Source organism: Muntiacus reevesi, chromosome 4 (assembly GCF_963930625.1).
Source record: "Muntiacus reevesi chromosome 4, mMunRee1.1, whole genome shotgun sequence".
In the NCBI taxonomy this organism is placed as follows: Eukaryota; Metazoa; Chordata; class Mammalia; order Artiodactyla; family Cervidae; genus Muntiacus; species Muntiacus reevesi.
The window spans coordinates 31344983-31358347 of NC_089252.1; the positions used below are offsets into that span (position 1 = coordinate 31344983).

Genomic DNA, 13365 nt, shown 5'->3' on the forward strand with positions numbered 1-13365 from the left:
AACTCCCAGCTCTTCTCTACCACCTTATATAACAATAAATCAACACAGGAGCAAGTGCTGAGGGTACTGAGGTGTGCGGAGTATCAACATCTTCACAAAAATCTAGAGTCGTCTGTGAGATGGGTCAGATTTCTTACTTTCAGCCTGGTGTCTGACCCAGAGGTACAAAGAATCCAAGAGACAGTCACTTACAACATCTCAGAGGACCCTGCTTGAAGGGTCCAGCTCCAAAAAAGAGCTCCATCACTGGGCCAAAGCTCAGATTACTCAGCAAGGCAATGGGGTAAACCAAAAACCTACTTTCAAAGAATTGTTGTTTTTCAATTGCTAAATTGTGGCTGGGTCTTTGTGACTCCATAGACTGCAGCATGCCAGGCCTTTCTGTCCTCGACTAGCTCCCGGAGTTTGCTCAAATTCATGTCCATTGAGTCGCTGATGCCATCCAACCATCTTACCCTCTGTCACCCTCTTTTTCTCCTGCCCTCAATCTTTCCCAGCATCAGGGTCTTTTCCAATGACTCGGCTCTTTGCATCAGGTGGCCAAACTATTGGAGCTTCAGCTTCAGTATCAGTCCTTCTGAAGGAGGAAACAGACAGAACAGGCTCCATCTTGAAAGCAGGTCTCCATCTTGGGCCAGACTGTGGCCTTTGAGCTATATGCCCAGGATCTATGGAAACGACATACCAACTGGAAAAACCAGACCCCTCCGGATGGAAGAGCCCCAGGGTTCATACCTAGACACTCCGTTGCCTAAAAGAATACCTTAATTATCTGTGTAACCGAATAGAATCATAAATTCTATTAGGCTTATTGGGGTATGACCACAGGCCTAGTGATAGTTGTCCACTGTTAACTACCTAGGCTTAAGGCATACGAATCACAGGTTAACTTTGATTGTATCTTTCTTTTCCTTTGTTCAGACTAGTTTCAGAGAATTTGGGGAGGTGGGTTTGAGCACGTACACTTACGGTATAAAAGGTTTCCCAAAAACTGGTCAGGGTCCTTGGCTAAGAGGAGACTCTGCCTTGGGCCTGCCGGTGTAATAAACTGCACTCCACTATCAGCATTGTCCTTCTGAGTGAGTTTGTTTCCCGGAGCGCATGGCTACAATACTTCCAACGAATATTCAGGGTTGAATCGACTGGTTTGCTCTCCTTGCAGTCTAAGGGACTCTCAAGAGTCTTCTCCAGCACAATTTGAAAGCATCAGTTCTTTGGTGCTCAGCCTTCTTTATGGCATCTTTATCCATCCATGATTACTGGAAAAACCACAGCTTTGACTATACGAAACTTTGTTGGCAAAGGGATGTGTTGTCTTTTTTTTTTTTTTTTAATGTCTCTGTTTTTTAACACGCTGCCTAGGTTTGTCATAGCTTTTCCACTATAGACATGCCTTAAAATGTTTCTAGGCTTAAATGCCAAAGTCGTGGCACTGAATTAGAACTCTAAGCTCTGAACTTCCATTCATCTGTGCTTGAAAGAGGATTCAAAACAGAGTCTAAGAAAACTCTTGGCTGTGCCCATGGGGATCCCATTAATCCTTCCCAGGGGAGATGGGAAAGTTACTCTCCTAAGAAAAGGTGTCATCCCTTTCCCAACTCAGCTGCCTGTTAAAGCAGATGGACACAGATTTAACTGGCAGCACAGAATAGCTGGAGTCCAAATGGGTTTTGGGCAGAGATGCACTTTCAACTCATTGCCAATGAGGTATTTGCTTAAGCTGGACTGAACAAATATTTAGGGAAAACTGTTTAAAGAACATACAGTCTTATTATTCTTTTTTTTTTTTTTCTTTTTCTGGAGGGGAAGTTTATTGTGGAATCCAAGTACTCTCTCTCCTTTTTAAAAAAGTATTTATTTATTTTTGGCAGCGGTGGGTCTTCATTGTTGTGTGTGGGCTTTTTTCTAGTGCTGGCAGGCAGAGGCTACTCTTCATTGCGGTGCTCAGGCTTCTCATTGCAGTGGCTTCTCTTGTTGAAGCTCCCAGGCTCTAGAGTGCAGGCCCAGCAGCCGAGATGCACAGGCTTAGATGCTCCTCGGCACATGGAATCTTCCCTGACCAGGGATCGAACCTATGTCCCCTGCATTGACAGGTTGATTCTTTACCATTGGACCACCAGTGAAGTGCCCAATGACTCTTACAGGGAGATCCATGTTGAGTACAGAAAAAGAAAAGAGAGCTGGGAACCTGTCTGAATCATATCATCATCCCCAAATAATTGCTTTTGCTGATTCTCTCTCAGCCCAGGCTGATGACTGATGTAGAAAATTTATCCCTGTGCCTGTTGGAAGGATGTTACTGAATATGTTGTTGACTGGAGAATCCTCTTCATGACCACTCCATCCACCTCCAGGTAGACGTCTCATCGGGCCCTGGTGTCAACATTCACCTTCTCCTATACAACTGATACTTTTAAGATTATGATCATAGTGAAATATGAAACTGAGCAGGTTTCCCTTTTTGAGTTGACTGCTAGGAAGCTCAGAATTAAACCCATGGCCCTTCCACATTTCTGGACATCAAAGTCAGCCTAGTGCCCATGCTTGATTAAAGTCCTCTTTTGCCTTGCCACGAGTTCTACTTGATTGCTCATTGCCCAGCCGTGGCTCCCTCCATTAGGTCATTGAATCCCCTTGAACAGAAGACTTTTTTCCTATTCATAGAGGGCTCCATGAATCATCTGGGCAGGTCAGCCTGTTGGGCAGAAGCCAACCAGCAGATGGGGAGGCAAGGCAGTTGTACTAATGTAGACCAGTGGCACTCTGAGCCTTTCACTGAGGGATGGAGAGATATTTTGTCCAATGACACATGCTGGGAGCAATTCACTGCAGAGTGCAGAACCCCTGCAGGTCTGCCAAGGCCACAGGGCCAAATGGGAAGCTGAGCCTCTCTCCAATGACTTCTCCTCCTCTCCCACAGTGCACCACTTTGTCTCAGGCTCAGAGACCTACAGTGAACTCTTTTCTCCTTCTCTTCCAATTCTGGACTTCCCTGATCCGGCTTCTAGTGCCTGAGGGCCCAACCGTTCAGGAGTTACATGGCAAGGATATTTAATCATTAATAAGCAAACCCTTACTGATTAAGGACCGGTGGGTTGACAGATTCACAGTGCTATCTCAGAGAGTACCACCTGATCCCTGAAGGGGGGCTCATAGCATTAGAGATTGTTTCAAGTTGGACAGAAGGGCATCACCAACTTACCACATACGCTGGTAGCTGGCACGTCTGCCCAAACCTGTAGCTAGGCCTTACAATGCACAAACTTGAATTTGACTCACAGTAAAATGTACCCCTGGTAAATGCTGCTATGGGGAATTGAACACTTTAAATTAAAACACTGAGAGACAAACATTACTATATATATAGCATCTGGTCATTTCCAGTCCTTCAGAGTATCCTTCTAGAAGTGATAATGTGAGTGCGTACAATTGCAGAGAGACACAGGTTCAATCTCTTGATTGGGAAGATCCCCTGGAGGAGGAAATGGCAACCCACTCCAGTCTTCTTGCCTTAAAAATACCATGAACAGAGGAGCCGGGTGGGCTACAGTCCATGGGGTCACAAAGAGTTGGATATGACTGAGCACACCTGGCAACACTTACACACATACTGCAGAACACAATATTAGAGGTACACACATCTTGTTACATGTGAAATACGCCTCAATGAAAAGCAAAACAGTGACACTGACGTTCAGAGCAGAATTATTCACAACAGATAAAAGGTGGCAGTGACCTGCGTCCATCAACAGATGAACGGGTAAGCAAAATGCAGTGTATACATAATGAAATATTATTCAGTCTTAAAAAGGAAGGAAATTCTGACACATGCAATGAGGACTTCATACTAAGTGAAATAAACCAGTCACAAAGAGACAATATTGTGTCTTCTATGAGACACTCTATGAGTAGACAAATTCACAGACAGAAAGTAGGACGGTGTTACCGGGGTTGTGAGAGGAAAGAATGCAGAGGTGTTGTTTAGTGCTTAAAGAGTCTCAGTTCTGCAAGACAACAAGAGTTCTGGAGGCTGGCTGCACAACTATGAATGTACTGAAAACCAATGAACTTAAACCACCCCCACTCAAGAATGGTTAAGATGGTAAACTTTAAATGTATTTTCATGTCCGACTCTTTGTGACCCCATGGACTGTAGCCTACCAGGCTCCTCTGGCCACGAGATTTTCCAGGCCATTTCCTTTTCCAGGGGATCTTCCCAACCCAGGGATTGAACCCGGGTCTCCTACATTGTAGGCAGATGCTTTACCATCTGAGCCACCAGGGAAACCACTTAAGAATGGTTAAGGTGGTAAACTTTATATGTATTTTACCACAACTTTAAAGATGAAAAAGGATTTGAAAACATACACCAAGGATGACAAACATTTCTCCTGCCAACTGTACTCAATTGTCTGTGGCTGCCTGGGGCACCGTCTGGAGCGGGGGTGGGAAAGGGGGGTGTTGAGATGGAGGAGAGGAGACACACACACCATCTTCATGTTGACGTTGAAACATTCCTGTTGAGGGAAGGAACTTAGAAGTATTTAATAGGATGCCAACACCACTGAAACAATTAGACATTCACAGAAAGTTAAAAAAATCTATACAAGGGACTCACAGTTTCTCAGGATTGTTTGCATTGCACACTTCAGCATGGCCGTTGCAAACACACCGCCCACCGATGCTGATATCCTTTATGCTGTAATAATACTATAGAGCAGAAAACAGAACATGTCAGTTTTACTAAGCCCTGACATAGACTTTACTGATCTTTAACGCACACCTGTACTGACCTCTTCCCCTCCCTCCTGCCTCCTAAGCCTCCCTCAGCACAAAAGGGAGCCACGTTTGGATGTAACTTTTCTTACAAAAGAAATACATTCCCCAATCAAATGTAATAGCACCCTGCTGAATCTGTCCATTTTTAAAAATAAAATACCCTGGTGGTCCAGTGCTTAAGACTCTGTGCAGCCAATTCAGGGAACGTGGGTTCAACCCCTCGTCACGGAACTAAGATCTCACATGACATGTGGTCAAAAGACAAAAAAAAAAAAAATAAAAATAGATAAATAAAATGGTACAGCTGTCACGACTAACGAACTATACTTGTTACATTATAATAAATAATTGGGACTTCCCTGGCAGTCCAGTGGTTAAGCCTTCGCCTTCCAATGCAGGGGACGTGAGTTCAATCCCAGGTTGAGGAACTGAGATCCCACATGTCACGTGGTCAAAAGACAAAAAAATTAAAATAAATGAAAAAAATGGTATAGTGGTCACAACTAATGATCAAAAATTGTTACATTATAAAAAATAATTGGGACTTCCCTGGCAGTCCAGTGGTTAAGCCTTCGCCTTCCAATGCAGAGGGTACAGGTTTGATCCCTGATTGGGGAGCTAAGACTCCACATGCTTCACAACCGAAAAGCCAAAACATAAAACAGAAACAATACTGTAACGAATTTACTAAAGACTTTAAAAATGGTCCACGTTAAAAAAAATTTTTTAATAAAACTAAACTTTTAAAAGTTTTTAATTAAATGCTTTAAATGCATGAAGAGAAATTACCTTGGAAAAGAAATTACCCTATAGCTTTTGGGGAAAGGATTGCCTGCTTCCTAGCTTCTCTCTCTCTTTTTAATGTAAAGCTGAGTTCCATATAATGCACAATATATTGCACATTATCTATTTACCAAAAACATAATTTTTGTATCAAACATCTGGCACCAGCTGTGTGCAGGTTCCAGGAAAGGAGAACAATATTCACCAAGATGGATTAGATGCAGCACTGAGACTGGCAGGCCCACCAGCAGCTGTGGATGTCCGCCTGCCTGTGGCAGGGTGAATAAAGCCACAGGCAGAGGTTCAAGCTCCAAATGGCCGGACAGCTGCAGACCCAGCTGAGGCTCGTCCCCTAAGCCAGTCCAGCCATATGGGCGGCCGTCTCATGGACAGGGCACGTCTCCAGCATGGCGGGAGTCTCTCCACTCGTGACAATGGGTGGCACCATCTGCCAGCTCCCTTCCTTCCCTTGGCCAGAGAAGCATAGGATTCAGTAGGGAATTTGGGGGTCACGGGTGTAAAATAATCTTTCTCCCTGAGGTGATGTCATCAGTGAATATATCCGTCAGGGAGGAAGTCTTTGAACTCACAAGGACAGGAGGGGCTTTGTACCTGGTAGCTGTCGCTGAGGTTAGCCTCTAAACCTCCCCACTCACTCCAAGTTAGGGTTCTGTTCCCATCTCCTCACTAAAAGTTGCGAGGCGTCTACACTTCCTGACAGTGTCTTACTTAGTCTGAAGACATTAACAGCCCTTGTTGTCAATACAGATAAATGCAGCATTGGAGAGCTTTCTCAGACAAGGGCACACTCAGAAGCTTTCGCCACACTAGTTTCTCTCTGCACACGGGTTAGGGCAGCAACGGCAAGCGGGAAGCCCGCCATCTGCCTTCACTCAGCGGCACACGTCATTCATGTAACAGGACAGCTGGTATTCTGGGCTCCTCGACTTAAAGAAGCAACCTAGACTGGGGGAGAGTGGATTATCTATGTGGTGCACGCCATACAAAATTGCTTAGTAGGCTCATTTGTACCATTTTTCTAGGTTCCACATATATGTGTTAATACACAATATTTGTTTTTCTCTTTCTGACTTACTTCACTCTGTAGGACAAAGTCTAGAGCCATCCACATCTCTACTAAGGACCCAATTTCGTTCCTTTTTATGGCTGAGTGATACTCCATTGTATACATGTACCACATCTTCTCTATCCATTCATCTGTCCACGGACTTTTGGAATAGAGACGCCAACACAGACAACAGACATGTGGACACAGCGTGGGAACGGGAGGGTGGGAAGAATTTGGAGAGTAGGACTGACATATACATACTACTGTGTAAAACATAGCTAGTGGGAAGCTGCTGTATACCAGGGGACTCAACTTAGTGCTCTGTGATGACCTAGAGGGGCGGGATGGGGGAGGGAGGGAGGCCGAGAGGAAGGGATATATGTACACATACAACGGATTCACTTCATTGTACAGCAGAAACCAACACAACACAGTAAACCAATTACACTCCATTAAAAATTACTTAATAGAGAAGACTACATTCATGTAAGTGAAAAGAAACCTACATACATGAGTATCCTTGCAACCCTCAGAAAGACAAAAAAAAAAAAATGTGGTGAGGACATTTGTGGTGAGACTTCAAATACAGAGGAAAGGAAACCCAGTCTGGCTACAGTTGATCAGAAAACCCAGGATTCCCTTGTAAATTCCACCCCCGGATCCAGTTGTAATTCCCACGTACAGCAGCTCAGAGGTAGCTAAGAGGGCTGAAATTGTAGGAAATAGGCCACCCACACTCTAGAGGACTGGCCTTTTGGAAAAACACTCAAAACTGTAGCAAAATTTGAATTTTCTCTTTCCCTTCCTTTCCCAGCTCTCTCACTTATCTACCTAAGAAGCCAGACTCTATAAAATAGAGCTGGCATCTTCCATTCACCCTCCCAAGTCCACCACGCATCCCTCTCCACCCTGCCCTTTGCTCAGGGGCTGAACTTCGTGGGATGACAAGGGTCTCTTTTCCTTCAGGGACCAGAGGATGGGAAGAGAATGAACTAGGGATATTTATTCTGCTGGTACCCTCTGTGCCCAGGAGTCAGGGGACTGTCCTGACATTCACAGTGAGGGATGGCCACCTCACATTAGCAGAGAGCACTGATGCTCACCAATGCCTGCACCCCTTGCTTTTCTCCACTGCATCATCCAGCCTCCTGCATCTCCAGGGGTCCCACAGCCAGTTCCTGCCAATGGCAGTGAGCCGTGTGGTTAGGAGACTCGTCCTCCCTCTGCTCTCTCTCTTTTCCCTCATCAGCTGACCAGGTGCAGGGAATGCGAGGAGGACCTGGGGTCCGACATCCTAGGACGGCTGTGGCTCTATACAGAAACAGCCTGAGTCCCTGAATGGCCATGTGGAGCTGATCCCATCTGCTGACCCCACATCAGACTGTGACATGAGCAAAAATTAAACCTTTATTGTATTCATTTCTGACACTTGGGGACCATTTGCTATAACAGCAGACCAATACCAGGATGGCTGTCATCTTTTGCTTTTCATCTCCTTTGAATACAATGGTTTGCCTTTAACAGCCAAACTTCTAAACTACATCTCATATTTCAGACAAGAACAACTCCTACGCCTCTGACATTACTGGCTGCAAAGTTTACTTGAAAGCACAGATGTAGCAAACACACATACAAACATCCAAGGGGGAAGGGGAGGTGGGATGAATCGGGAGATTGGGATTGACATATATATACTACTATGTGTAAAATAGTATGAGAACTACTGTAGCACGCAGGGAACATTACTGACTGCCCTGTGATGACCTAAATAGGAAGGAAATCTAAAAAAGAGGGGATTGTGTACATTGAAAACTGATCCACTTGGCTGCACAGTGGAAACTAACATAATATTGTAAAGAAACTAAACTCCAATTTGAAAAAAAAAAAAGCTTAGTTGAAAGAGTTGGAGGCAATGAATTCAACAAGCAAAGTACCAAAAGCTGCTGTCCTGGCAGTGAAGAGCACCACTCACCCGCCGGGTGACGGTTGGATCTCTCTGCGCTTTGGAGATGAGGTGTCCAAGAAGGGTGTTGGTTCGGAGAAAACGCAGGCGGATGTTTGTGGCCTTGGTGAACTCCCTCAGGGCGTGAGAGAAAGTAAAATTTTTCGCCCCTGGTCGACCATTTATCAAGGACACCACAACCTAAAAGGGTCACCACACACACAGAGGAGAAAAAAAGTCCTTTTATTAAAGACTTGCCAGGTGCCCCTTTCCAGGTGGCGCTAGTGGTAAAGAACCTGCCTGCCAATGCAGGAGATTACAAGAGATGCAGGTTCAATCCCTGGGTCAGGAAGATCCCCTGGAGGAGGGCATGGCAACCCACTCCAGGATTCTTGCTGGAGAATCCGGGACAGAGGAGCCTGGTGGGCTACAGTCCACAAAAAGTCAGACATGACTGACATGATTTAGCATACACACAACTAAAGCTCCAAAACTCTTGGTTTCTTTGAGTCATTCGATGTTTCAAAACCTGGGCTCTTGGGTTTTGTAAATCATTTCCATTCACAAACCATTTGCTGTATCCATGTTGTGGAGCTATAAACACTATGAGATGTTGAAAGTATAATGTTAACATCTATGAATTTATGGAAACAATTTTTGTCAAGCTGCATCAAAGAAAGGAGGCTAAAGTAATCTAAAAACCTAAATGACATTGAAAAAAGGAAGTCTCTGGATATACACAGTGAAGGGGACAAAGAAATCTATTCAAAACCCAGGTTTTGTTTTTATTTTTTTATATTTTAAAATTTCTTTATTTATGACCACACTGCTTCTTTGTTACTGCGAGTGGGCTTTCTCTAGTTGCAGTGAGCGGGGACTACTCTCTAGCTGTGGGGTGAGGGCTTCTCATTGCAGTGGCTTCTCTTGTTGCAATGCACATGGTCTGCAGTGTGGGCTCAGGAGTTTCAGCACACAGGCTTAGTTGCCCTGAAGCATGTGAAATCTTCCCAGACCAGAGATCACACCCATGTCTCCTGCATTGGCAAGTGAATTCTTTCCCACTGGACCACCCAAGTTTTGTTATAAAGCTAGAGTAGATGAAGTCCAAGTCCCAACCACTCATTAAGACATGAACCACTGATCCGTCACTGGAAGATACTGGATACAGTTGCTCAAGAAAGATCTCCCTACCTAAGAAGAATGAGATTGGTGCCCTTTAAAGACATTCACTTGAAACTCACTACACGAAATTCTTCTCTGATTCCCACCACGCTGTTTTCTCATCTTCCCTAACAATAGCCTGGCTGACTTCACAAGGAACACAGGCAACCCTCCCCGACAAATGACATCGATCCTGCCAAAAAGGATCAGGGTTAGCTCTGCCACCACCCCTTCATCCCCCTACTCCCATGGGAGATAAGGTGTTTGTGAAGCAGTGGGAGGGGTCTTTACCGCAATCACCAGTGATCCACTTTTTAAATATTCCAACAGAAAACAGAGTCTAAGACCTATGGGTCTTGGATTCAGAATCCTGACTTCCCAAGAAAAATCAAAGACCTCAAATAGAATTTCCAATGTCAATTATAGTTCAATTAAAAAAAAAAAAGAATTTCCAGCAACTCAATCTGGGCATCTTCAATGTGGTTTCTTTCTGTCTATGTTAGATTTCCTTGAAAATGCAAGTTTCACAATTATTAAAAAATGTGCATCTTCATGTTCATATTTAATTAAGTCTTATCTCTCAAGGCTTCCCAAAGCTACTTACCTCACCATTTTCCAATGGCACAATTCGGGAATATTCCGTAGTACAAAGTACATCATCATCTCGGGTGATAGCCCTGTTTGCTTCCTTCCCAAACTGTTCCAAACAGTCTACTTTAGAATCTAGGAAGGAAACATTAATACTGTACAATAAAATATGTCCTCTTCTAAATTTCTTAAGAAATCTTATGTTTCCTTAAGAAAATACACAAAAAGGGAAAGACCAGAGAAGCATTTAAGATATATAGACAGAATCTTAGAATCAAAGTCTTAATTCATAAAGAAAAACCAAGCCATTTCAAGCCACTTAAATGCTGGTCACTGAAAGCCCTGTTGCAACTTTCAACAGGAATAGTCTGAAGATTTCATTCTAAATCTTCGCTCTTTCTTAGACAAGTTAACCCTCTAAGGAGCATTCCTGGAAAACTCAATGCCTTTATAGCAAGTATCTGGTCCACTTCAATTAATCATAGGGTTCAGAGACTCAGACATTCTTCATTAGGGAAGACAACAAGGTCAAAGTAAGTAATGTGAAAAGGCAGGATCCATAAAGATGGAACTTCCTTCCTAGTTCTACATTAAAGGAAGTGTAATGAGGCTCTGGCCCAGTTATAGATACACTGCATACATGCATGCTAAGTCTCTTCATTTGTGCCCCAAATCTTTGCAACCCCATGGACTGCAGCCCACCAGGCCCCTGTGTCCACGGGATTCTTCAGGCAAGAATACTAGAGTGGGTTACCATGCCCTCCTCCAGGGGATCTTCGTAACCCAGGGATCAAACCCGCATGTCTTATGTTTCCTGCATTGGCAGGCAAGCTCTCTACCACAAGAGCCACCTGGGAAGCCCTATAGATAGATACATTGCTTCCCCCTGAATAGTAGCAAGTACCATTATCATAAGAGGTGTTTCAACCCCAGTTATACATGTGTATCCCTGGTACTCTGGCACACATGCTTGAGAAACGGAAGTTCCGAGGGTAAGCTACAAAGTTAAAACAGATCAGTCCCTGACACCCCACACTGAAAGGTTAACTTTCTAGTTAAACCCCCAGTCTTGGTCTGCTGCAAATAATTCAAACCTCTCATAACATGGTAGGCAAGACTACTTACGAGCAAAATATTGCCAAGGTGAGTAGGTGCTTCCAAAATCAACAGATCTTTCCAAGACCCAAAGATCAGGGCGAGGAGAATTTGCAAATTTGATTAAAACATAGGCCACCTGGAAAAGCTGATAGAGCAAAAGATAAACAGTTATTCAACTCACCTTGTCTATCCAAACCCTCCACCATCTCTATGGGATGCTGGTTCCCAAGCTGATACATCTAGCCATGCCCCTCCCGAGATCCAGGTCCCGTTTCTAACTGCCAACTGGACCTCTCTAGCTTAACATTTTCATACCCCAACTTATCATTTTTCTTCCTCCACTGAATCTAGACATTAATCTTTGTCACATCTTAATCATTATACCCTTGAATTTCAACCAGCCTACACGGCATCTTCAAGTCCGTACATTGAGATGTCTGATGTCCAACAACACTCATCATGTGCTAAGCTCTTCCAAGACCTGGAGAAGACAGTACAGCCCTAAGCGTCTCCCAGGAGTGACATGACCCTGGATCCAGGTCTTGGAGAGCTCATGACTGCAAGATGAGACCTGAGCAGCTGCATGGTAGAGAGGAGCATCTCCGACTCCTGTGTCATCTCCACTCATCACCTCTTCTCCTGATTTCTCTCCCTCTCATTGATATTCTTGTTCATCCTCACCACTCTTTGCCCACGGTCAGGACAACACCAAGGTATGAAAGAGATGAAGTGCAGCATTGGTCCAGATTCTTTAGCCTCCCACCCTGGAATCCCAGCACGCCTTAGTGATGGACCCCAGGAGTCCTTGCAAGCTACTCCTGCCCCTTCCCTCAAACTCATCTGGCTTGCCTGTGAACCCTGAGAATCTATGTGTTTATCAAAAAGCCTAGAATGACAAGGAATAGGGGTGTTAAACAAATATGCTAACACGTTAATGAGTGAGGATTATCCCCACCCTCCATACTCCTCGACACCAGGGGACAGATTCAACAGTGACTTTGAGAAGAGAACTCTGCCAGCCCTATTTGATAAAGTAAATTTATTTAGCAGGCTAATTCCAGAATCAGGCAAATTGATGAGGACATAAATGCAACAAGGCTTGAAGTGCAAGAGAACAGGAAGGATTTGGGCTTAGATATAAAAAAACAGCCTAATAATCTCCATATATTAGTCCTTTGATACGTATGGATTTATTATTTTGGTATAGCTGCATCTTAATAGGAGCTTGACCATGGACAAGATTACCACCATTTAGCCTTGCTTTTCTCATCTCCTAAACAATTATAATTTTCTCAAGGGTTCTTGCAGGGAGTGAATAGGATACCATAAAGCACTCAGCACTGTGGCTTTCTGGAGTGGACTTCCACAACCAACAACTGAATGGACCATGACACTGGACCACTAGTTTTCAAGTCCTAACTTCACCACCGCTTAACTGTGTGACCTTGAACAGGAAAAAATAAAAACAGGACTCTGCCACCTTATTAACTAGCCCAGTAGAGATATTTCAATAATGAGTTCAACTAGTTAGAGAGAGAGGCAGTACTCAGACCCTGTGGGGCCCTTTCACTCCTTGGGGGAGGGGGTGGCAAAAAACAAGGGATTTCATTTTTATATTGTCCACATACAATAGTACGGTAGGTGTCATTTTTTTTTTAAGTCTCAGAACCAGTAGCTAATTGTAAATGTTCTAAACTTGATGTCAAAGCCAAAATTTCTAGGATGATGATTCTCAAATTTTAGTCTCAGAACACCTTAACATTTTAAAAATTACTGAGGACCTCAAAAAGTTTTTCTTTAAGTGGGCTATGTCTATTAATTAATAAGGACCATATTAAAAATTAAAGCTGAGAAATTTTTAAAATATTTATTACTAATTCATTTAAAATGATAAACCATTACATGTTAACACAAATACCATATTTGATGAAAAATACCATATATT

The 13365-nt window shown here is 43.7% G+C and overlaps 1 protein-coding gene across 5 annotated transcripts in view; it reads right to left on the reverse strand.

The window, feature by feature from the left end:
• Positions 1–13365, reverse strand: part of LAMA3 (laminin subunit alpha 3) — a 247400-nt gene that overhangs the window by 178238 nt on the left and 55797 nt on the right. For all 5 annotated transcript variants that reach the window (XM_065932447.1, XM_065932446.1, XM_065932445.1 and 2 more), the window contains 4 exons: positions 11448–11565; positions 10339–10457; positions 8604–8774; positions 4619–4710 (listed from right to left, as the gene is read on the reverse strand). In XM_065932447.1, the coding sequence (XP_065788519.1) occupies positions 4619–4710; positions 8604–8774; positions 10339–10457; positions 11448–11565 (500 nt within the window). The remainder of the gene's footprint in view (positions 1–4618; positions 4711–8603; positions 8775–10338; positions 10458–11447; positions 11566–13365) is intronic.